Raw genomic sequence first — 24,929 nt, forward strand, 5'->3', positions numbered from 1 at the left:
AAATGTTACGTTATAAAAGTAAGACAAGTCATACTATGCTGGTTCGATAAAGAACGAATGGAAAAAATAAATGAAACTTTTGTGCTTGGGTTCCCTGTGCTTCCACGTGCAATTCAGTTTCAAAGATGGCGTCTGCGAGGAATATCGCTAACAAATTGTTTGTAGCTAAATTGCCGTGGACTGCGTGCCGAGGTAAGAAGAGCGGCCTTGTTGCTTATGAGTCTGTATATTTTAAGCTTAACTATCCGATATCAACGTTTAGTATTTTCTAAGTCTGCAAATTTAAGAAAAAACCGTGCATAAGGTACCACGAAATTTGTTTTGCATTTTTCTGCACTGTCATAGAGTATCCCAGTCGCAGTAGACTTCAGTGTGCAAACGTCGATCACATATGCAGCCTGTTGCAATAAAATGTATATCACACCTGTCAACCTCCGAAAATCTCAAGGCTTGAGAAGTTTTTTTTGGAGGGATGGGTATGTATATTATTTTTTGGGGGAGGGGTGGGTATATTCTAGCAAGTTGCCGAATAGAAAGCTCTCGCGCACAAATCCACTCTATAGATCTCGCGAAGGTGTTAGATAAATTGCGTTATGCAAGGAAATCCGTGCAAAATGTCAATTTTCTATATACAGTCGAAGCTCTCTGAGCAACTGCTCTCGTAAGCGACCAGCTCCGATAACGACCACGATCATGAATCACCAATTGAATTGTCACACAAACTCTGTAATTCTAAGCTCTCGTAAGCGACCAGCTTATCGTTGTGACCAGCTCCGTTAACAACCACAATTTCAAACCACTAACTGAGATTTTCTTATATTTTTATATAGCTCTCGTAAGCGACCACAATGATGTTTGGCTTTACAACATCAGTCAACACCTGATAAACATCATATCCAATGCATTCTGAAATCACATATAAAGCAGAAATGTTGTAATGTTTCACAAAAGCTGCCTTTCCAGTAGACAACCATTAAAGAATTTCATAATTACAATTTTCTAAATTCAATCTCAACCATGGGATTGACATTTCTTTGTCTCCAGAAAATGTATAAATGCAAAGAATCTTTAGTCCATTGCCAGCTCCACGATTTATCCTTTATCCAGTTATAATAGCTGTCCACTTGTTTGTTGCACGCCTTAGAAATTGGCTAACAAAAGACGCCATGTGATCGTTGTAGATGCAGAAGATATTCTCATGACAAAAAGATTAAGTCGTCGATATAAACAAACATAACGAGCAACTTTGCGTAGAATTAACTCTCGTGATAAATCAAATACCTAGTTTTAAAATCAAGAAATAAACCAAAATATTACGGCGTTGTTATTATCACGATAACTTTTAAAGCAAGCTCTCCTAAGAGACCAGCTCTGTTAACGACCACAATTATCAGTTCCCGAGGTGGTCGCTTACGAGAGCTTCAACTGTAATAATTTTTGGAAGCGATAAAAAGCGGGAGATTTAGTGCTCAACATGGGAGAGCGGGAGAAAATCTTGAGACTCCCTCCTAATATGGGAGAGTTGACAGGTATGCTAAGTGTGTTGCCGTTATTTCTATTGTTGTGTGGTCAGCTGAGAGAAGTGGTCTCATCAATGTTAAGGCTGTTTGTAAACAATGTCGAGAGGTTCTTAAAATTGGTTTGCCAATATTTCTATCAAGATTGCTGGCAATTTGGCATTTTTTTTTTCATGAGGCTTAAAGCAGCATTGTCACCAGTTTACTTCCGGTCGATTACCTAACAATATCCGATGATTTTTAATGGAAAAATGTGAATATTTCAAAATATTGAAAGCAGTGTGTTTATTAGAAGTTTCTTTAAGGATGTGATTGATAATTTAGAGCGGATGGCCTGTTTAATATCTCTGATTTTAATAGATTCTTTTGTATTTTAACGGTTGAGGTTTCGGTTGGACCTCCGGAAGTAAACTGGTGACAATGCGGCTTTAACATCAGAAGGAGTAGGACTGCATGATTATTGGACTGCAGTTAGTAGGTGGCTTATGGTGTTCTGTTTGTGTTGATTCTGACTTTCAGAAAGCTTAACAGAGCACTTCAAACAGTATGGTCAAATTCTCTCCAGTAAGGTCATGTTTGTAAGTATGATGGTGGGGTGGGGGTTGGGGGGATGGGGGAGTACTATATTCTAGGGTTAAAATTTCTACCTATTGCTATCCTTCAGATGTTTCCATAGGAGTACCATGGGTACCAGAGGCTTTAGCTTCACTTGTTTACTGCCATGCCAGTCTTTGCTACGCTCCATACCATAGGAGTACCCCCTGTAACAATTAACCATTACACTTTTCCTCGTTTTATCTTTCATCCACCTTACTACATTATTATTAAATCTCTTTATTCTTTTTCCCCAAAGTCTAGTCCAAAAATAAAAATACGGGAAAAGAAACTTGGTTTTAAGATTTATCTGTTTATATTCTTTTTAAGGATCTGAAGTCTGGTCGTTCTAAAAAGTATGGTTTTGTATTCTTCAAAGATGAAGAAGCTTGTGAGAAAGCCATGGGAAACCAGCCACACTTTATTGAAGGTCAAAAGGTAAGTGGATATTACAGCAAAGCTTCCCAGCTGGCAGATGTCTCTCTCATTCTTTATTTTATTTATTTTTTGCCAGCTGAAAGACCTCTACTAGCACGGAAAAAAAGTGTTCTTCAAAACTCTTCAGTGTATTTTACCCTTCAGTGTATTTAACAACCCTCAGGATTTCATAAAAAAAAACCAGAAACCTGATGAGAGGGCCATTTTTCCTGAGCCCCCCCCCCCACCCCCCTTGGGTTGCTAAAAATACAGAGCCCCCCTATTTCTCCCCCGCCCCCCCCCCCCCCCCCCCCCCAATCAGGATATATTATGAACACCCTGTTATGGACCCTTTTAGGTAAGCCAGGCATACTCAAGATTTGCTTGGGCAACAAACCCTGTTGTTAAAGCTTTTTGGCTAGAGACTATGGATTATTTGTTGATAAAATTACACAACTATCCAAAACCAAATTTTAACTTAAGCCTATCAGATTTAGAAGTTACAAACACCAAGAAGATTGGAAATAGGCTGATGCAAATAATTTGTTTTTCTACTAGTTCTGAGAGAACACTTCTTTGTTATTAGCTTTGTAAATTGTGTTTACTTTGGCTAAATGTGTTTTGTGCAGGTACTCACTTGTCTCTGTCTTTAGGTATTTGTTGAGTTAATGACAACCCCACCAGCAGGAAGTAGTGAGAGCAGAAATCCAAGAAGAAATCGACAAAATGAGCGATAACAGTTAACTACATAATTGCAATAACTCTGTACCCTGTTATCTTGGAATTAAACAAGATGGGTGTGGTCCCGAGGGATTCTAGATACAAGACTGTTGTTATCAATGAACTTGCATGAACTTTGTTTCATTAAGCAACAATTTTATTATGTGAACAGAAAAATATAATAAAGATAAAAGTAAAAACAATCGATCTTTGTACTGTTCTGTTATTTACAATATGTAAAATAACATTTATTAAATACCGCAAGGAGTCACATGATGTTCATAGACCTATTTTTAAAAAAATTGCTTGCACAACAGGAAATGGTATTTGGCAAATAAAATTTCTAAGTATGGAAGTGGGTGTACTTTTAAGCTAATGTTACTAATGTAATGGTATCAAGTTATCCAAGCTTTTTTTCGGTCATAGGGTTGTCTTTTTTTATGAACACTGACATTTTTTATTGAAAAAGGATAGAAGGCAGGTGTCATTTCAAGCAGAGGGAGTCAATAGGTGATTTTCCTATTCAGCCCTTCCTATTGAGGAGTCCCCCTACTATCCTCAGGAAAAAGTTTTAAATGGAGACCCTGAATTGGAGGGTCCGTTTAACAGGCCAGTAGTCTGGAGGAGATTATGATTGCTCTTTTTTAAAAGTCTAAATATATACTGTAATCAAAAGCATCGTTTTAACTTAGTCTCTTGACTTGAGTCAAGAACAATCCCCTTAAAATCATAATCTCTCCAGACTACAGGCCTGTTAGATCATGGTGTGAAAACGGTGTGCTGCCTTCACATCTGCTGGTGACCTGTTTCCATGGCAACAGTTAGATCATGGTGTGAAAACGGTGTGCTGCCTTCACATCTGTTGATGACCTGTTTCCATGGCAACAGTTAGACATTCAGGGCTGAGGGGTAGTTTCCTGTTCATTAACTGCTCTATAACCTTGAGACGATTTTCTCCTTTTTTTCTTTATTCTAGGAATAAGAAACAATCGATAGTATTTTTATCTCATTTTTATTATTTCGAATAAGCACCTTCCAAGTAATGCAGGGCCATAGGTGGGGTAATAGGAGCATGTGCCCCCATATTTTCAAAAGTTATAAGGACCAATAGGGACATAGCTGTGCCCCCAATATTTTCTAAATGTTTCTGTATCGTGCCCCCCCTCCCCCCTCAATATTTCTAGGTCTGCTACAAATCCAAATAGCAGGGACTATTTTGTCAACCCTTAACACACATTTTCACCCGGCTTTATAGAAATCATCAAATATGACTTGCCTCACCTTTGGCGTCTAAGTGTTACACTAAGTGTTATAACCCGTTACTATAGAAAAGATTAGGCTGTCACCCAGCGGGTTAATCTTACCTCCAGAAGAAATTGAAAAGCCAAATCGAGACAGCCTGCAAATAATTAGAAAAAAAGAAACTTAAAAAAAGTTTGTTCCAAATTTTGCTCCAAAATATACTTATACTAATAAACAGAAAAATTCAATATTTTAAACTTTAACTTGTTCTAAAGGACTGGAGCAAAAAGGGAAAAAGCGAAACAACATGTGATCCATGATATCGAAAAAGGGGGGGAGGACTTATAAAACTTATGGCGGAGATAAAGTTTGTGAATTTTTAGACCCCATATTCATACTAAAATTTGGTCAGGGAATAACCCTCACCCTTCAATCCGCTAAGGTACAAAATCTGTGCCTCAGTATAGAAGCACATAGCTGAAGGCTTCTGACTGAAGAAAGCCAAATTTTGACACTTAAATTCATGAGCTTTGTTTCGATTGGTCTGCGTGCTATGCCCCCCCCCCCCCCCCCCACACACACACACACAGGAAATTAATAGTACCTGTAAGAATTGAAGAACAGCAACGACCTAAAAAAGATTAGATTTTTAAATATTACAATTTTGTTACAATTTGATGGAGCGATAAAACATGATAACAGTCAGGCCCGTAACCAGGATTTTGAGCGGTGGGGGGGGGGGGGGGGGGGGTTCGTTTACCCATTAAGCGGACCATCTTCTCTTAGATAGCTCTCCCTAGCTTGCAGTGGTACTTATTTTTTCTTCATTAGAGCGGACCTTCAAGTCCAGTGGGGTGGTTCCGCCAAACACCCCCCCCCCCCCCCTGGCTACGGGCCTGACAGTACGATCCGCTTTTCTGGTAACAAAGAAAAGTGTTGAGGCTGATTTCCATCGCACTAGATTTTAGAATTAGACACAATCGCCTAAGATTAAGTGCGATCGATCATTGGGGGGACAGCGATTAACTTATACCGCATTCACACCAGCACTTAAACCAGTTTAAAGGTGGTTTAATTAAACTGGTTTAAATCTCAATCCCCCAAGAGTGGGTAAGAACCAAAAACAAAACTGAATAGACTGTGCTGTACATCTTACTAAGTGATCAATTAGCTAGTAAGAATTTAACACAATTAGAAACTTAGCAAGTTATCAGGCAAAGAAAAACCTTGTTTAACTAAGCATGGTTTTGGTATGAATACAGCATTAGTGTGCAATAAATGTCAATGAAATGGTCCGTCTTCGTTTAGGTATCATTGTTTAAAGATGGGTTTTCTTTTGCAAAGCCGGCCTTTCACTAGCGAAGACTAGGAAGACACGCGTGTAAATTAGCGGGAAAAGGAAACGAAAGCGGAGAGGCCTCTCAACCGTCTCCTTCGCCCTGACCTGCACATGCGCAGTAATGCAGTAAGTGTTTTCATCTCCGCTTTCTCTCCATATCCACCATTTTTGCTAGAATAGACCTCTACAGTCGCAAGACCACTCAAGGTCATATGCTGCACAACTATACTTACAGTGGCTGCGGTGGAGAAAGAAAGCCAGTCATTCAATACACCGCCTCCGAAAGCACCGAGAAACGACCTGCAAAAACATATCGTTACAAGGCGCGCAGCCAAGAGGAGCATGGATGGTTAGGGGGGTGGGGGTGGGGGTTGAGCTTCTCCTACGACAACCCAATCTACGCGCCTGAAACCAGTACACCTAGATCACGTTAGAATTAAATAAAAACTCATGAGACTAGAATCAAATTCGCTATATCGATATCAGAAAAATTTAAAGTTTAAAAAGGATTTCTTTTTTTTTTTCAAAATCATAAAAGTTGAAAACATGACAGAAACAACACAAAACAAAGACATGCAAAACGTAACTCAAAAGGGAAGGTGCAACGGTACACGTCCTTTGCAGGACACCGCCTTAGAATAGAATGACTGACAAAATTAAGAAAATCTAAAGATTTTAAACTGAGCGTTTTTACAGGAAAATCGACAGTAAACGGGCATCGATGGACTTATTTTGACATAGCGTAAATGAATCGGGGATGCTTTTTTGACAAACAAGAAGACTTTTTTAAACTCTTTTAGCGTGATAAAAGTCTATTACTGCAAGGGTTTGTAACGCCAGCCTTGATAGGGAAACTTCAGCAAAGCTTCGGCAATGCTGTAAGTAATGTACAACAGCCCAAACATCTTCCACTTCCTACAAGTTAAATTGCAACAAAGAGCGGGACTTGATGGTTCCAGCTATGCTGAGAGAAGTTAGCACTGTATGAGCGCTGTTTTGCATAAAGTGCATGAGGGGTACAGCATTGATAATCTTACCCGCAATTCAACGCGGCCGTAACGATCCCTGACACTGCTCCATTGGTAGCGATGTCGTCCGGCATGCCGGCAGCACTAACAATGATAAATATCAAAGGATCTCAGACTAACTCACCTGTCCCGGTAGTACTAGAGTACAGTAGTACTAAAAAATCCCGGAAGTACCAGAGTACAGTAGACTTAAAAAATTGAGCATTTTAAAGCGTGCTAAACTAATCTTTCTCCCTTTGCCATTGTTTCTTTACCCCACGCCAACAAATCAGCCAAACCCTTGACCCCATTCGAGCCAATATTTTCACTTTGGTTGAATTTTCATATATCATTCAATTTCAATCTAGTTTCTGTTTTCATTTATCTATAATTATCATTTGTCGCAGTGGATATAATCTTTAATTCGGATACACGAGGATAAAACTATTCTTAGTAACGAGGTGTTGTTTTATCAAGTTGGTTAAGATTAAAAAAAAAAAACATATATGAGGCTTTCTTTTATATGGGAATTGAAAACTTTTCTTGAGTAATGAGGTGTCTTTGCTGAAGTCCTTAAAGCAGCAAGCTTTTACCCTGGTAGATGTTCTCTTAACCTTTTAATAGGGACACAAAATCACATTCACACGAATGGGCGACTAACGCTTACGCACTTAAGCACGTGAGTTTTTGGGTCCCAACTCACATCGAAATAAAGACAAAAATGGCTGGCCCTTCACGTCAGAAAGCAAAGAAAAAATACAATCTTCCAATGAAAATAAGTTCTTTTTGGCAGATCACATTTCTGGCCAATCCGTATCTGTTGTTGTTGTTGCTGTTGTTGTTGTTGCTGTTGTTGTTGTTGCTGTTGTTGTTGTTGTTGTTGTTGTTGTTGTTGTTGTTGTTGTTGCTGTTGTTGTTGTTTTGTTTTGTTTTGTCGCCAAAAGCCGGATTGCGCGCGAGTCTGCCACCGATCACGTGATTTCGGTGTTAAGGAATTAAGGTGTTGCGTTCTATGGTATTTGCGCTTACGTCCTAGTGTGAACCAGGCCTTAGTTTTTTACCTGACGTGATCGGACATGACGCTGACTGAAGGAGCAATCACAAAAGCTGTAGACGCGCCGTTCAGGACATTCGCGATGCACACGAGCCAAATAGCACTGGAAGACAGAAACACACCTAGTTCAACAAACTTTGTCATTGCTAACGGCGAAAGGAGTGGATATAATCTTTAATTCGGATACACGAGCATAAAACTATTCTGAAAGGAAGTTCTTAGGCCAAGGGTGCTTATCGATTTTTGTCAACATCTTGATCGGCGCGATATCAAAGACCACCCAATATAAGGTCAACTCCTCTCTAATACACGCCCTTCAAAGTTGACTTTGTCCGTGAGGACACCGGACCCCAATTCATAATCGTGCCTTGCTCTCCTGCTATATACCTCCATCTTTTAAGCTCCTTCCCTCTCTTTCTCTTCTCCCTTATTCCCTCATAGTTCTGTGCTCCCTTCCCGCAGTCCCGTCCCGTAGTCCCGTAGTTCCGAAATCCCGTCCCGCATGGTCCCGTCCCGTATAGTCCCGTAGTCCCGACCCGCTGTCCCGTCCCGTTGTTCCGAAATCCCGTCTCGCATAGTCCCGTCCCGTAACGTCCCGTAGTCCCGACCCGCAGTCCCGTCCCGTAGTTCCGAAATCCCGTCCCGCATAGTCCCGTCCCGTATAGTCCCGACCCACAGTCCCGTCCCGTAGTCCCATAGTCCCGTGGTCCGTTCCCTCCCACTGCATCACGGTCTCCACCTCATCCGACCTTTTTTAGACTTACCTCGGAAGGAACAAATTGAAGGCGGGAGACGGTCCAACTAAAAGCAACGAAATGCCGCAAATGACAAGACCAAATATGACAGATTCCGAGAAACACCCCTAAGACAAAGAAAAGTATTCTTAAAAGAAATGACTTTTTTGATACTTTATTCCATAGATATATTGTATTGTATTTTGACTTTATGTAAATTGACGGGAGTTGAATCTCCCATCAGCCTTAACAAACAGAGCCGTAGCAGGCCAAGTAAGACTGGAGGGGGAACAATTCAGATATATTAAGAAAATGTTGGGGGGCACAGCCACGCCCCTACTGGTCATTTCCTTATAATTTTATCTAAAAATATACGGGGGCACATGCCCCGGTGCCCCACCCCCTGCTATAGCCTTTTTAAACAAGACAAAAAAAAACAAGTTTTAACGCTATTTATTCGAGAAAGGAGAGAGGTGTTTCAAGATGTAGGCTAATAGTGCATAATCACAAAACAACACGAGCGTTTACAGTAGCTCTGTAGCTAAACGCAGACTCTGCATCTGGGACTTTTTTATTGTTCCTGGCACAGGTAACCCAGATATTGTAACAAGAGGTACCTTTTTGTCACACAGAGTACCGACAACAGGTGAGAGCGCAGCCGCGGACAAACCGCTGATCAGGAAGATCAGACCGACGATTGCGGTGGCCATACTTGGGTCGATCTGTGCGGAGGAGTAATTAGAATTCACAACCGACAATAATATCAATATCTCTTTGACGTCACCACCAATATAGCATCATTCCTAAGACGTCATCTTCAATACTTCATTATCCTTATGACGTAACAATCAATACTACATCATCACCATGACGTAGCCACCAATAATACATTATCATTATGAAGTAGCCATCAGTACTACATCATCCTTATGACGTAGTCATCAATACTACACCATGGTTATGACGTAGCCATCAATACTACATCATACTTATGACGTAGCCATCAATACTACATAATCACTATGACGTAGCCATCAATAATGCATTATCACTATGACGTAGCCATCAATACTACATCATCCTTATGACGTAGTCATCAATACTACACCATCGTTATGACGTAGCCATCAATACTACATCATACTTATGACGTAGCCATGCATCAATACTACATCATCACTATGACGTAGCCATCAATACTACATCATACTTATGACGTAGCCATCACTACTACATCATCCCTATGACGTAGCCATCAATACTAAACCATCGTTATGACGTAGCCATCAATACTACATCATACTTATGACGTAGCCATGCATCAATACTACATCACACTTATGACGTAGCCATCACTACTACATCATCCCTATGACGTAGCCATCAATACTAAACCATCGTTATGACGTAGCCATCAATACTACATCATACTTATGACGTAGCCATCAATACTACACCATCCTTATGACGTAGCCATAAATATTACACAGGCTCGTTCCCAGGATTGGCCGAGGGGGAAGTGTAGTCATAGGTGTCATATGGAAAAAGCATATAAGTCGAAGATTCCTTAATAAGTATTGACCCACTTTTTGGCCGCCAAGGGGGTATGCGCGCGCACCCTTCCCACCCCCCCCCCCTCCCCGCCCCCTGTGTACGCGCCTGTTACACCATCACTATGACGTAGCCATCAATACCACATCATCACTATTCCGTCACTGTCAATACTATATCATCCCTATGTCGTCACTATCAATACTACACCAATATGACGTAACTATCTATACTTCGCCATCACCATAACGTCACCACTATGACGTCACCATCAATACCAGATCATCGATTTAACTGTTACTTACCGAAAAAACATGTGGTGCTAGTGTCGGGTCCAGGAATGCCAGCCCGATAATATTAACATTAATAGCCATACCTAAAATGTCCAGGAATAAGATTTCAAGGTTACAGAATAAATTTGCCTGCGTGACGCCGTTGAACAATAAGTCATAAAGGCGATGCACATGCGTCACATATGTATCATATAGTATACTTAAAATATACTGTAATGCTTGTTTTAGCGCTCAGCTTGAAATATAAGCACCCCGCTCCGAATTATACGAACAACAAACTTTACATTAATCACGTAACGCGTGTCTCAGGTGTCACGTGGACTCAAAGCTCCCTCCCCCCCCCCCCCCCTCTCTCTCTCTCTCTCTCTCTCTCTCTCTCTCTCTCTCTCTCTCTCTCTCTCTCTCTCTCTCTCTCTCTCTCTCTCCCTCTCTCTCTCTCTCTCTCTCCCTCTCCCTCTATCAAGGTACCTACCCATTAATAAAACCCCCGGTATAGTAAGAGCTTGTGTCATAGGACCTTTCTCGAGGTTTGAAGGATCTGCCGCTGTTGATTAAACCACACGTTTAGGCGTTATGAGACATTCCCTTCAACAACGTAATGATGGTTATGTTCGCTTAATACTGGCACAGGTAACACGCAGCATACCTTGTAACGAAAAAAAATAGCGGGCACTATTGATGACTGCTATATACATGTACGAAACGAGGCAACATTGTTTTGGACAGGGAAAAGTGTCACAAATATATTAAACAAAAAGGGAGCGTAACAGGCCGACAGACCCGTCCCCCACCGTCCCCACCCACACTCTCCCAACTCTCTACACCACCACCCTCCTCCAGACATTTGCCAAATTTCTCCAACCTCGCCCCCAGGGTCTTCTGGGTTATTTTTCAATATGGCGTCAGCTAGACGCCATATTTAAAATTACCCAGAAGACCCTGGTGACGAGCTTGAAATTTCTCTATCCTCAATCCGCCTTATCCCCAGTCCCTCTCGCAGCAGTACCGTGAGAGAGACTACTTTAGCCCCATTGCCTTTTTCCTGTGTTATGTGTGTGTATCATTTGTAAGGCCGCTGAAATACTACTACATAATCCGACGAGTTTCAACTCACTTTGTTTAGGCAAAGCGTAGCACACAAGAAACAGTAGAGCGAGGAGAAGTCCTCCGATCACAGCGAACGGCAGCATGAATCCGCCAAGCTGAGGAAACAAAAAACGCTGATCGATGAACTCATATCATACACTTCAGGGACGGATCTAGCTTTTCGCTAAAAGGGGAGTTTGGCCAAGTGACAAAGTTTTTTTTTGGTTACATGTGGCGTTCTGGGGGCCACCACCTAAAGCCCTTCCCCTAGATCTGCTACTGCACTTATTACAAGGTATCACTTTGACAATCAGGAGTCTACGGAGAATACAGAGAGGGAGAGGGAGCTCCGGTAAAATCACTTGTGCTTACAGAGAATCAATTTCAACCTAGGAATAGCAGAAGGTGTGGTCATCGGCGATTCAAGCCTCTAAGAGCTAGAAAACAAGGATTCAGCGGTGTAGCCAGGATTTTTAACAGGAGGGTGCACTAAAGGCCCTTCCAAGGTATTTTCTTCTGTATTTTAGATAATGTCTCATACATTTACTGTATGGCTTCTAAAAGGGAGGCGGCCCCCAGGCCACCCCCCTGGCTACGCCCCTGATGTTTACAGGCTTATTATGAATTTATATCGGAAAATTAATGCAAAAATCAGACGAGGACGAACAGGGGAAAACTGGATGCGTTTTTTTTAGCAGCTTGACTTTAGCTACTAAAATCGGGAACGGTAAAGTAACTAGGGTAACCAGAAGCCGGGAAGGCGGGGTTTAGACCTTCCCTTCAGGATCCTAACAAATCAGGTTCTGCGCTGATTCATAAACTACTATTTAAATTTAGACACTGCCTAAAAGCGCCCAGTCAGCATACAATTAAACTGAGCAAATATATTAACGCTTTGTGACCCAGTGCATAAGTTCTCTTTATTGTGTCATTTTGTAAATAACAGAAAGTTTAAGGAAGCCTAGGCTAGGGGGCACAGTAAACATTTTAAACAAGTCCCGCGAATGGTGTATGAGGATCATAAGGCCTACGACGGTAGAAAGGTAGACATAGCGTGTACGACGCTAGTGTTAAGGGACTAGCCGGGATCTTTAGGACAAAGATGAAGACAAAGGCGACGCTGGTATTTCAAGCTTTAATGATTTGCACACAGCAGTAGCGGCACACACAGTATAGTGATGTATGTGATATAAAATACAGAGCTAGGCTCGCTACATTTATACGCTAGGATCAGACAGCAATCCATGTGGTGGTCCCACATGAAAGGAAATAAATGTAAAACAATTCAAGAGAGAACGGGGAGAATTGGATACATTCGGTTAAAGTTGGTCTCTCGTCCCTGTATATTTACAAAAAAATTAATAAAATCAAGGTAACTGTAAGATAACACTAATGATTAAGCAACTTTTAAAACTTAACTGCGCATGCTCAAAGAGCGCGTGACTACAACTTTTTCCTTCAAATGAAATAATGATAAAATATATGATGTTTAAACCAAGGGGTGAAGATGGCATGTGGTTTCAAAGAACATTCAAGAGTTTAACTTGCCAAATAAATGTCTGAAACGAAAAGAAGTAACCACGATTCTGCCACGTACAAGAAACTGGAAACTCCCTGGATTTAGACGTACCAAAAGGTCATCGAACAGGAGGGTCCACGGGCGTGCTAAAATCTAGACTAAGGAAACCAGCAATTGCAAACAAAATCTAAATAATCCTTAAAAGATAAACAAAACTTTATAACTTCCGTTTTTCATAGGAACATGAAATACTAGACGACAGTAACTATAACCTAAACAATACGACAACACGTCCTGTAACACTAATCTCTGCGCGCGCCACATATTTTTTGTTTGCGGATGAATCTAACGTGTACGCCGTCGTCAGAAGATGTTTCTATTCTTCTAATCATCGAGAGATTCACGGCTTATAAACACAGAGGAATCTTTGGAGATCCGTGCAGGGCATCATTACAAATTCGCTGTAACGCTGAACAGCGCAGTCCTCTAACCCGGTCACATTAACAGGCTCACCAAAGTCCCAAGGAGTAAAACCAACCTCGCTACCATCGGACCATTTGTATTGTCCCTCCGCATCTCTATCGTTAAGCCTAATCCACATCAGTTTATAGTCTGGCTTGATCTTTCTAACAAGAAGGTTTTGTGTGCTGTCGTGAATGGAGACGAGGTTCCCACCCTCGGATTCGCACGTTTGTTGAGCTCGAGACCACGTTGCCATGCTAGAGCTTTTGCAGTGACATTTGTAACAGAGTCCGTCATGCCAATCCCAGCCTGCTTTGCAGCCTGAGAACAAGAAACCAGTGAGAGACGAGCCATAGCAATTTGAATGGAAAACTGTAGGGGAGGGGGAAGGGTGGTGGTCGGATGCAAATATAACGGGGGGAGAACCTAACTTTGAAATGTTCTACCTCGTTTTGAATGAATAAAATAAAAAAAGGATAAAGTATAAAACCTAAGCTAGACTGAAGTTTAACCCATATTTGTTTCCACGCTTATGCATTTCGCATTACCTGCCGAGCTGTTGCCGCCTTTTTCTTGACAGCTATAACTGACACCACCGGCATTCATCACGCATGTGCTGTTCCCATGGTGACCACACAAGCTGTTGCTGCAGACGTGGCGATGCTGGGGGTAGATCATGTACATTGCACCATCTGCTGGCACCATGTTATGCGGGCTCGAAAAATGCGTTGCGTTGTTTAGTTCGCAAACACCGAGTTTGAAATTCAGGTTAAAACTGAAACAGTTTTGTTCTTTGGAGCACTTATAGAAGCAGCGTTGGAAAGAAATCGTTGATACTCGGGAAATAACGATGTTGACAAGAACTCGGCCTTGTTGGGACTCGGTCGAAAAGCATGTTGGGTAGGCATCAATTCCGACAGCTGTGAGAACGAACAACAACAACAACAAAGGGGTGGCCATCGTCCTTGTCCGTTATTTGTCTCGCTTTCTTTTATCATAAAATAGTCCCTTCTCTTGCTCCCTTAATTTCTGTCTCTCCTCCTTCTTGGCACTCTTCTTTTCTTTTTCTCTTTTGCTCTTTCTACAAATGAAAATCGACTTCACATAAAAGAAGATTTATAAAACCTTCTCAAAAGTTTCCTTTTCTTCCTTTCGTCTTCTTCGTCTTGAGTTTTCGTCACAAGTCCTATTTACCTTTCTTCTTCACACTCGCCAACACATTCACCACCTGGTCTTCCAGCCTACGACAAGAATCCAAGGACAAGTTTTCCGTGTTCTTCTTTTATCTATCGTCTCTCTTTCTCTTCTCCTTGTGCTATTTGCTTTCCGCGTTTTATTCTCGTTTCTTAATTTCTCTCGAGGGATTTTTCAGACGTTTATGTCCTAGGCCAAGAAAGCAAGTCACAAAGCCGCCAGCCAACTAAGGGCTTACCAACAAATGTCAATGAGTTGCATGTGTGCATACTAAAGTACAAAAAGTGGAATTGAAAGTCAATAGTCTTTTCATCGGAACACCTTCAAAAGATTATTTGTAATTCTAATAGGCCTAGGTAAAAAAGCACGTGACTTTTTGGGGTGGAAAACTAAACGGCAAAAAAACAGAGATGGCTGCAACCGTCATGCCAGAGAGCAACGAAGAAAATAAAAATCCTTCAGTGAATACATATTCACTGAAAAAAGTAAGCACTAAGCACGGCATAGGAATATGTGTATCTGATACTTTTGAAGTTCGTTTTTTATTACCGATGTTTAAACATATATTGACGTACAAAAGAACAAATTATGAAGTCTTAAGATGAAATTAGTCTTGGTTGTTGCGCATCATAGCTTACTCTTTGCAATTAAAATCTAAAATCTATTGGGAAAACAATTTCATTTATCAAGGTGCTATACGCCCTCGACCTCAAAGAAATTGAGGTGCAAGATCATTTGATTAAAAACCTTTTTTATAAGAATGTCTAGCCTGAGATTTTACCAAATTTCAAGAAAATGCTTAGAACATGCCGACCCTCAGATAGCAGAAAAATATTGTTTTTTTTAGTGTCCTGGTGCGCGTTCTAAATGGCAGAATCAAATTGTGTTCATATTAACAACCTTATATATTATTGCTATTGATCATTAGTGTAATTTTCTTCCTAATAATTCATCGGATATTATATTCTTATCTACACTTAAATTTAAGAACATCGTTAAGAACATATTCAGCATTAAAATGCTCCAAAAATAAGAACGGCACAGCCTCCACTGAATATTAGACGTTCTTATAAAAAAAAAGTATTTCGAGGTTGCGTGTAATTAATGGTTAACACGCAGAGTTTCGTTTCGTTTTGTTGACACTCTTGCAACAATTAGCCTTTTGAAGTTCGGTACCTTCAGAATTTTCACTCTCCCTGGTACACCCTGTCCTGGTGGAAAAATTTGCCCCAGTACAAAAATAAACATTTAAAAAAGCTCCTTCTCCAGCTCCAGCTCCATCTACCGGGTAAAAAATTTACCAACTTGGTGACGTTTTTACGAAAAACCTACCGGAATTGTTTTTTTTTTTTTACTCTGTGACAGAGGGGCGTTACATAATAGCTTGAGTCTGAATTTTCCGGGTGCCCCCACCCCCTCAAGACCCTAAAATTAAATAATGCTACGGTGTAAAAACGAGTATTTATGATACCCCGGTATTTTAGCCATCTTTCTGGTAGTTGAGTGTTCTATGGGATTTAGGGCACGAATTAACAAAAACCTGCGTGTGGAGGAAAACAATGAAAACAGAGTTACAATTTAACACTAATTACTAACTATATCCCCCACTAATTCCCTATTGTTCAATGCCCTCGCCGCTTGACACCATAATTACTATTAGATTAAGGGGGCTCATATGGAGGGCGCTGATTGGTCGAGTGGCAGTGATCATTTTCTTTTACCGATGTTTAAACATATATTGACGTACAAAAGAACAAATTATGAAGTCTTAAGTGGAAATTATTCTTGGTTGTTGCGCATCACAGCTTACTCTTTGCAATTACAATCTAAAATCTATTGGGAAAGCATTTTCATTTATCAAGGTGCTATACGGCCGCGCAACCTCAAAGAAATTGATCAGTCGAGTACACAGGATTTGCTAGATGCGGGAGGTTGCGATAATAAATGACACCCCCCCCTGTACGAATGACCCACTTTTGCATATCAGTCAATGTTGTTTTAAAAACTGTTGTTTTTCTAGCTCGCTCGGTCATTTCCTTATTAGGCACTACATACCATATATGGGAGTCCCGCTTCAATCAATTTTTTGCTCTTTTATCGCTCTGGAACTTTGTAAGTCGAGAATTTGTAAACTTGCAGGAATTCGTGTTTACTACAATTTTGCTGGCAACCATCTTGGAAATGGAGCCTAGTCCCTGTCGTTTTAGAATATCACAGGTCTCCCGCGTGCGCGCCCCAGGCTCTATTAGACTATTTAGAAAAACGACAGCCCCCACCCCCTTGACCAACATGGTCAAGGGGGGGGGGGGAATGGGGTGCGCGCAGCGTGTGTATACCCCCTCCCCCAGGTAGGCTCCTGTGGAATCGTTTACTTACCGAGTATAATATCCCCCCAAGGAAGGGGCCTACGGTGAAGCCTAGCTGGGTGGAAGTAGATAGCAAACCCTATAGGAGAGATCTGTATAATTGGTATTGGATTATAGGCAACAACAACAACAACAGCAACAACAACAACAACAACAACAACAGCAGCAGCAGCAGCAGCAGCAACAACAACAGCAACAACAACAACAACAAAAAACAACAACGTCCGCGTGCTTAATTGACCGTGAAAATAGGAAAATGGCTGGAATTCGTCAGACAGAACGCATTTTATGTGCTGTCGCATTCTGAATGAATTCCATTGTTTTCTGCTGTCGTTGCTTAAGGTCCCAAGTGTCACTAACATGGTGGTGTGTTTCGGTACAGCACCGGCAGGATTGCATGAAGCACATGCATTACTAAAACACTCTTATATTTTACGGTAATATTTTGGTGTGCAGTAGGGCTGTGCTGGTTGTGTGTGGTCATGATAGAGGTTGCTCCCGGGCATAAATTCCCATATATAGAATACCCTTATAAGGATATAGATGTATCTGTCTGTACCATAGAAAAGCCCACGTTGTCGCTGAACTCCGTCAGCACGATGGCTCTGACTGTCGTCTCGCACGCTGCCCCTCCTATCGCGGCCAGGACTCGCAGTAAGAAGCACATGCTGATGAACAAGCGTGCTGAAGTCGCCAAGGGAACGAACCTGTCAATCATATGTAAAAACGTTCACGAATACAACATTTTCGAGAGGGGCGTATAAGATAGGGGTGAGGTCATATCCAGCTCGAGCTAGGAAAGGTTTAGTTTATTGCATCAACCAGTAAGTTCTTTTACGTTTCTTCGCTTCAGACATGGTTAGTGGTAATGCTGTTCAGCTGAAGAAAGGGCACTGTAACGTCAAGACGTATGTGATGTATGAGATGCGTGGATCTGAAAACTTCCCTGTGAAAGAACTATTTCATAGTCTTTCCTATTATTCTGACAGGAGAAATAAAAAAAACATATTTTTATCTCCCACATAGGACACCAAATCAAAATAGAGAGATGAGTCTTTGACTAGATGCCGGTTACCTTCCTTCATTCCCAACCAACTAGACGCATTATAGTCCAGTCAATCTATGAATTTTAGGGGGTCGAAGTCAAACTAATTGCAAAAGAATTTCTGCGACCGTAGATTGATAGATCTTAGTGCCCTTACTAACATATTAAAAATTCCAAAAAATTCCTCGGGGCAAACATGCTTAAAATTAAGGGCAAAGTTTCAGCGTTTTACCACAGGGTACCCGCGTCGCGTAAAATTATAAAAATGTTAAATAAAAATGAATTTGTTATGTTTTGAGTTTTAAAAATGCAAACACTAGTTAGTAAGAAGCGAACACTTTGTTTTTATGTATGATTTGAAAAGTCTCAGATTAAACAGCGATAGAATCAAAAATTAAAACAACAATCAAGTCGATTCCTGTGTGGCGAGGAACGCCTGGTTGATAATCGTTTAGTCACATCAAGCACTGCAAGTTCATCGGGTTTCTCTCCAAATTTGTCGATATTTTCATGCTTTTTTTGTGCTTAATTGTAGTAGCAGTTGTTATAGAGGCTGACAGGGATTTAAGGTAAGCAATCAGAAAAAAATAATGATGTTTTATTCGCTTTATGAAATCGTTTCATTCACTACACATCGCGAGTGACAATCGCACACGAGCCAATATCGAGCTCGAGTGATCTACGAGACACAAGCCAATTGTAAATAGTCTTATTTTCTAGTTTGTCTACATTTTTTAACCGTTATCAAAGCCATGATAGTTCTTTTCGAAAACTTGTTCCGTTAATTCAAACATCGAGAGTGGAATTTCTTTTAAAATTGTGTTTTTTGTTTCCAAAAGGAATCATGTAGAAGTAAAGAGGTATCCCCCACCACGCGCCGTTATGGCGTGCTGCTTTTGCAACAGGCCTATAGATATAGTCATTGCGGTGGCACTGACGGAAAAGGGCTGCAAGACAATTAATGAGATAAGCGATTGCCTGGAAAGTAGTAATATCCATGTTACCTCTGGTCAACGTGTGCACGTCAAATGTCGCCTTGACTATACACGGAGACCAGCAGCAAACAAAAGTGTCGACGAAAACAAGAATCCGACAGTAGCAGCACGTCGATCTGGCAACCCGATATTTAATTTTAAGGAGCACTGCCTCTTTTGTGGTCAACCGGCAAAGTACAATCACCGAAAACGTGGCTCGGATGTCTATCCCGTGCGAACCAGTGATTTTCAACATCGCATATTGCACATCTGCAATACCAGAGAAGATGATTGGGGAAAGATAGTCCTCAGTCGGATAGAGTTCGCGAGAGATCTGCACGCAGTGGATGCTGTTTATCATAACTCATGTAACGTGAACTTTAGAACTGGTAAACAGATTCCTAAAGGACATGACGGAGAAGGCGAAGAAAAGTACCAGAAACGAACTCTCGGCCGCCGGACTGACACCATCAAAGATGCTGCATTTCTAAAGGTAGCAAGATTTTTAGAAGATAATGACGAAGAGCAATTAACTATTTCCGATCTTGTTTCCTTAATGGAAATGTATCTCGAAGACGACAATGAAGCCCCCTACAGCAACGTCCATATGAAAGCTAGATTACACCAGCATTTCGGTAATGAAATAGCCATTAATTCTATAAACAACCAAAATGTCGTTACATTTCGGGAAACAACAGCAAGTATAATCAGTGACTTCTACAAAAAAACCTAAGGGCGATGATAGCGAAGTCGAAAAAGCGAAGATTATCCAAACTGCAGCAAGATTGATCAAGAGTGAGATTAAAGACCTACCCACTACAACAAGCGATTATCCCTCTAGCGATGAAATGTCCTCCGTAGAAAAAGCGTTAGAATATTTACCAGATCTTCTTTTTTTGTTCGCCATACGCGACAGTGCAAAAGTATGGAAGAAGTGCAGCCGTGCACCAGGGCACAGACATTCCCAGCTATACACCGGATAAACAAGTTCAGTACATAGCGGACAATGTGGACCATAATACGCGTACTTTAGATGGAAGCGGCACATTCCATGGTATGGGTATCATTGCAGTAATCACTCCTTCCTTAATCGGCAAGAAGCTTATTCCGAAGAGAGATGTGACTTCAGACGTGGTGTTTGACGGATATGAGTCTGGGCCCTCAACCAAAGATTCTACTCACGAAAGAAGATCCAGTGTATGTGGTCCCTCTGTGGAATTTGATGGCAAGATGGTATTGAGAATTAAGAAAGACGTATTTCTCAGTAATCCAGCGAATAAACAGAGGCTCATTTATCTGCTAGGTGACAAGCTCCAACGCTCAGGATACACCGTTTTAGATGCCCCTGGAGACGCAGACTTGGCAATTGTCGAAACAGCCATTCAGTCTGCCAAGACCACTACAACTGCTTTGGTCGGTGAAGATACAGACCTTTTGATTTTGCTATGTCACTACGCTGATGCGAACGATCATGATATTTTGTTTATGCCTCAGACAAAGCAAAAGTCAGGTACCATGAGAGTTTGGAACATAAAGAATACAGTTGAGGCACTTGGTCCCGACATTTGCAAAAACATCATGTTCGCGCACGCAATACTAGGTTGCGATACCACGTCTGCTCTATACGGCCTGGGAAAAGGTTTATCCCTGAAAATGTTAACCTCAGATGCGACATTCCGTCAACAGGCAGATATATTCCATCAAGCAGATGCTGCTAAGAACGATATTGCTGCTGCAGCAGGGGAGACGGACCTTTTGTGTCTGTACAAGGGTCTCAAAGATGAAACGCTGGACTCTCTCCGTTATGCAAGATTTTGTCAAAAGATTTCAACCGGGAACACACAGGTTCGACCAGAGAGCCTGCCCCAAATATCTGCTGCAGCCATCTACCACAGCCTTCGTGTGTATCACCAAGTACAGCAGTGGAGAGGTATTGCACTTCCACCAGAAGACTGGGGGTGGAAGGAAGTGGACGGAAAACTCCTACCGCAAAGAACCGATCAATCTGCAGCGCATCCTTCTTTGCTGGAACTGATTAGATGCAACTGTAAGACAGGATGCTCTAGTCGAAAATGCTCTTGCAAAAGGCACGACTTAGATTGTACTGCTGCTTGTGGTACTTGCCGTAGACAAAGCTGTGACAATTCCGCCCCACCTGACCTAAGCGAAAGTGATTGATGCGTGTATTATCTCGCTCAGCATTATGCTCCTGCCTCAATGGCATTGTCGGAGCTGTCTACCACAGCCTTCGTGTGTATCAACAAGTACAGCAGTGGAGAGGTCTTGCACTTCCACCAGAAGACTGCGGGTTGAAGGAAATGGACGGAAAGCTCCCACCGCAAAGAACTCTAGTCGAAAATGGTCTTTTGCAAAACGTGGACAAAGCTGTGACCATTCCTCCCCGCCTGACCTAAGCAAAAGTGATTGATTCATATATATCTCGCTCAGCATTATGCTCCTGCCTCAATGGCATTGTCGGAGCCGTAAAGATTATATGAAAACACCGAGACAAACGATCTTTTCAAACGCTCCGTTTCAGATAATTAAAGAAACTTTTTTTGAGGTTAATAGTCAATTGAGCCACAAACATTTCCCATATAGTACCAAATACAATGGAAGTTAATAAAATTCTACTTTGGGTTTCATTCAAATACTTTTCTGGCGTCAAATGTCCTTGTTACCTCTTAAATCCATTACTTCCTTGTTTTTACGACGCGGGCACCCTGTGGTTAGCTATAATTTAGTCTCTTGAGTAGAAAACATTCCGAGAAGGCCAAAACACGCTTAGAAATTAATCAAATCGTATTTTTGTTTTGATGAAAATGATTTTCTATCATCCCCTTTTGATATTTATTGTTTAATACACTAATGCTTATGTATTACGACATGGGTACCCTGTGGAAAAAACTGTCAACTTTGAACTTAATTTTAAGCATGTTCGCCTGGAGGAATTTTTTGGAATTTTCAGTGTGTTAGTTAGGTCACTAAGATCTATCGATCTGCAGTGAGAAAAATTATTTTGCAATTAGTTTGACTTAAAACCATAGATTGACTGGACTATATTGAATTATCCTGGGACGAGGCTTCTCAATTCCTCTCCTGTTTATAGCTACTCCCATGCCCCATTCAAATCCCGCCTTTGATATAACTCTATGCCCATCAAACTCACCCAAATAGTACAACGGTAATGCCATTAGTAAATATCCCCGCAAGAAGCAGCTTCTCAGTACCGATGAGAGGGATCTAGAGAAAAATCAACAGTATATGTTCCTGGTGTCGCGCTAGGCGCTGGTACCAGCAGAACATGGGCTACCTGTGGTCTCAGTAATCATAAGGCTGCACTTTAGTCGGGCGCATGCGCAAAAGCAAGACGAACAAAGTGAGAACTGGGTCGAGCTTATATCATTCAAGTCAGAATTTATTTTAATTTTTATAAGAATCATGCCAAGTGAATATACATATGAACATTCTGAGCACAATTAAAGAGCAAAAATAATATCCACACATTTAATATACATTAATAAGCGCCTCTTATCTAATGAACGCCCCCTAAACTTATAAGAGTTTGTGTTGAACGGCCCTTTCTTAAAAACGCCCCCTGTCTATTAAACTCACCCCCCCCTTTTTTTGCCTTCCTCCCTCTCAAATTCAAACCGAGAAAGACCCAAACGAAGGAACCTCTACTTAGGTGCTCGACTCTGACTCGGAAAATTGACATTGAGTTCAGGACTGCTACCGTCAAGGATACCGCGCTACCGTTTTATATTATTATAGTTTTATGATAATCGCGTCGCTCTTATAAACGCCTCCTGTACATTGAACACTCCTCCCATCGAAATTAAATAAACAAATTACGGTATAGCAAACATTCGTCCTTACCAAAGCGCCGTACACAAGCGATGCAGGGAACGCAATGGCGGGGTACGCTCCAAAAATTAAACCAATCTGCGTACGGTCAGCGCCGCGGTCAAGGGCCTGGAATGGAACAGGTCACGCGTCACGTAAAAATGTCACGCAACAGTACAAGAAATGTATATGCAAATCAAAAATATTTAAATGTTTTTGACACAAAGAAAGGCACGCTTGTAGTGGTAAAAAACCCCATTTCAAACCAAAATAAAATAACAATTATAATACAAATATGATTGTTTTATACGAGTCATCGAGTAGTCCCATAAAAAAAAATCTTTCAAATGATCTCTTAGATTTTACGTTATCGTGAAACCAATGGCTTATATAAAAGGATGTACATAGCTAAGGACCAAAGTTAATTTATACAGATTGTTCATTGTGTTACATCTGGCATAAATTAACGCTAATCGAGCGGGGTCACGGAAGCCGCGCGATGAGATCAAAATAACCTCACGACCTAACATAGTATTCCCAGCAATACGGGCATAGGACCGACAAATAATATCAAGAAAGAAATAGTGAATGACCAAAGTCTCCCTTATGGTTAAATACTATGAATAAAATGATACCAGCACAGGCTTACCAACCTATCAGTCAGTCACTAGTCATTCTTTGTAACTAGCTCGGATATTTTCATGATTGATCACCTCCTGTAATTGTCTTATATCCTAGAATAAAGGTCACAATAAACTCACATCACAAAGCAATGGAGTTTATTGTGACCTTTATTCTAGGATATAAAACAATTACAGGAGGTGATCAATCTAGAGATTGACTAGAGACTGACTAAGAGGTTGGTAAGCCTGTGATACCGGGGCCAAAATTATTAGTAACGTGACAACTGAATGCACGTACACCGCCATGTTGTACTGTCACAAAACAACTGGTAAATGTCTCACGGGTTTTGGGTCTGGTAACGGTGCGGATGAGCTATAAATTCTGATTTGTATAAATCTGCTTGACTTCGATGTTTGAAAAATAATGTATGGAAAATACAAGAGGTATTAACGAAGTTTTAATTTCCACACTCCACACTTGGTGATGGAAAATACAAGGGATAACTACTTCTTACTTACCACATTTGGGAAGAAAGTCGCAAGAATACTAAAAGATGCAAAATTGAAAAATAACACCACAGACATTTCAGCGAGTAAGAGCATCTTCAGTCCAATAACTGGGCACTTAAACAATCTTAGTCTTGACGGCTTTCTGGGTTCGTCCGACAAATCCAGCGGCACCATTTCCTCCATCTTGAGCCCGACTTTACCCAAATCCACCCTGTTGATCTCTAATTCACCAGACGCGAGGGGGGCGATGTACGGGTCTTCTGGGGAATCCATCTCTAGGGATCTTTCTCCATCTTTCTCACTCTTTCAGTTATCAATAATGATAATTAATAGTTGTATCAGTGATACAAGGTAAAAGTAAACGCGTTCCACCCGCGGGGGAATTGTCAAGGCGGGTCATGGCGGCGACATTACAGCGCTAAATATGAGGCCAGGCGTTAATTAGCTTGGCTGATTTTTCCGCGTATCGGAATCATTCGGGACATTTCTTTGGCGGATAAACACATGTTATGACTGTTTCAGTGTATGGCATGAAATATACAAAGCAAGTTTAGTGTAACAGGACATTACTGGGGGAAGGGGGTATAATTTTAACAGGTTTTTTTGGGGAATTTTTTTCATGACGTAAGAAAACGTTACATTCCTGTGAGTGCGACATTTATCTCGTCTTTGGACGCTCGCGAAGAATAACTTTAGCATTATGTGTTGCTACGCATTGGAAGCTAAAAAAGGACGCCAAGGTTTGTTAAAATTCATATTGTTACTTTTCATTAAATGGTTCTACAATATAATCGAAACGAGATTTCATAAAAACAATGTGTAAACAAACAAAACCG

The 24,929-nt window shown here is 41.1% G+C and overlaps 3 protein-coding genes across 4 annotated transcripts; 1 reads left to right on the forward strand and 2 right to left on the reverse strand.

Annotated features, from left to right (window-relative positions):
- The first annotated feature begins 90 nt into the window (after nucleotides 1–90).
- On the forward strand, nucleotides 91–3,453 carry LOC5508223 (SRA stem-loop-interacting RNA-binding protein, mitochondrial). 2 transcript variants are annotated; one of them, XM_032377021.2, is made up of 5 exons: nucleotides 106–192; nucleotides 346–476; nucleotides 2,037–2,095; nucleotides 2,442–2,549; nucleotides 3,182–3,453. In XM_032377021.2, the coding sequence occupies exons 2-5, from the start codon at nucleotides 473–475 to the stop codon at nucleotides 3,263–3,265; spliced, it is 255 nt and encodes an 84-aa protein (XP_032232912.1). In that variant the 5' UTR covers nucleotides 106–192; nucleotides 346–472; the 3' UTR covers nucleotides 3,266–3,453. The 2 variants fall into 2 exon arrangements, with proteins under 2 accessions (XP_001628811.1, XP_032232912.1); XM_001628761.3 differs by lacking the exon at nucleotides 346–476 and having other exon boundaries at nucleotides 91–192.
- Nucleotides 3,388–24,640, reverse strand: LOC5508224 (MFS-type transporter SLC18B1). Its single transcript, XM_048730160.1, has 15 exons — nucleotides 24,103–24,640; nucleotides 22,994–23,089; nucleotides 22,284–22,357; nucleotides 17,655–17,802; nucleotides 17,106–17,174; nucleotides 11,583–11,670; nucleotides 10,941–11,012; nucleotides 10,481–10,551; nucleotides 9,242–9,346; nucleotides 8,655–8,752; nucleotides 7,898–7,993; nucleotides 6,867–6,941; nucleotides 6,063–6,129; nucleotides 5,095–5,121; nucleotides 3,388–4,647 (listed from the first exon to the last, which is right to left on the reverse strand). The coding sequence occupies exons 1-15, from the start codon at nucleotides 24,364–24,366 to the stop codon at nucleotides 4,609–4,611; spliced, it is 1,389 nt and encodes a 462-aa protein (XP_048586117.1). The 5' UTR covers nucleotides 24,367–24,640; the 3' UTR covers nucleotides 3,388–4,608.
- Nucleotides 12,785–17,095, reverse strand: LOC5508225 (C-type lectin 1). The gene is made up of 2 exons (XM_001628791.3): nucleotides 14,084–17,095; nucleotides 12,785–13,856 (listed from the first exon to the last, which is right to left on the reverse strand). Exons 1-2 carry the CDS (start codon nucleotides 14,493–14,495, stop codon nucleotides 13,474–13,476), a joined length of 795 nt encoding a protein of 264 aa, XP_001628841.3. The 5' UTR covers nucleotides 14,496–17,095; the 3' UTR covers nucleotides 12,785–13,473.
- Nucleotides 24,641–24,929: the final 289 nt, after the last annotated feature.

This window comes from Nematostella vectensis, chromosome 7 (assembly GCF_932526225.1).
Source record: "Nematostella vectensis chromosome 7, jaNemVect1.1, whole genome shotgun sequence".
Classification (NCBI taxonomy): domain Eukaryota; kingdom Metazoa; phylum Cnidaria; class Anthozoa; order Actiniaria; family Edwardsiidae; genus Nematostella; species Nematostella vectensis.

What these genes read in the sequence shown, in the direction of transcription:
- LOC5508223 (XM_001628761.3), top strand. Translation starts at nt 126, where the DNA reads ATGGCGTCTGCGAGGAATATCGCTAACAAATTGTTTGTAGCTAAATTG. An exon ending in GCCGTGGACTGCGTGCCGAG is followed by an intron (nt 193 to 2,036) that starts GTAAGAAGAGCG and finishes TCTGACTTTCAG; the next exon opens with AAAGCTTAACAGAGCACTTC. An exon ending in ACTTTATTGAAGGTCAAAAG is followed by an intron (nt 2,550 to 3,181) that starts GTAAGTGGATAT and finishes CTCTGTCTTTAG; the next exon opens with GTATTTGTTGAGTTAATGAC.
- LOC5508225 (XM_001628791.3), bottom strand. Translation starts at nt 14,495, where the DNA reads ATGGCCACCCCTTTGTTGTTGTTGTTGTTCGTTCTCACAGCTGTCGGA. An exon ending in AGGCGGCAACAGCTCGGCAG is followed by an intron (nt 13,857 to 14,083) that starts GTAATGCGAAAT and finishes TCTTGTTCTCAG; the next exon opens with GCTGCAAAGCAGGCTGGGAT.
- LOC5508224 (XM_048730160.1), bottom strand. Translation starts at nt 24,366, where the DNA reads ATGGATTCCCCAGAAGACCCGTACATCGCCCCCCTCGCGTCTGGTGAA. An exon ending in CGCTTGTGTACGGCGCTTTG is followed by an intron (nt 22,358 to 22,993) that starts GTAAGGACGAAT and finishes ATTTTTCTCTAG; the next exon opens with ATCCCTCTCATCGGTACTGA. An exon ending in ACGGCCGCGTTGAATTGCGG is followed by an intron (nt 6,130 to 6,866) that starts GTAAGATTATCA and finishes ATGTTTTTGCAG; the next exon opens with GTCGTTTCTCGGTGCTTTCG.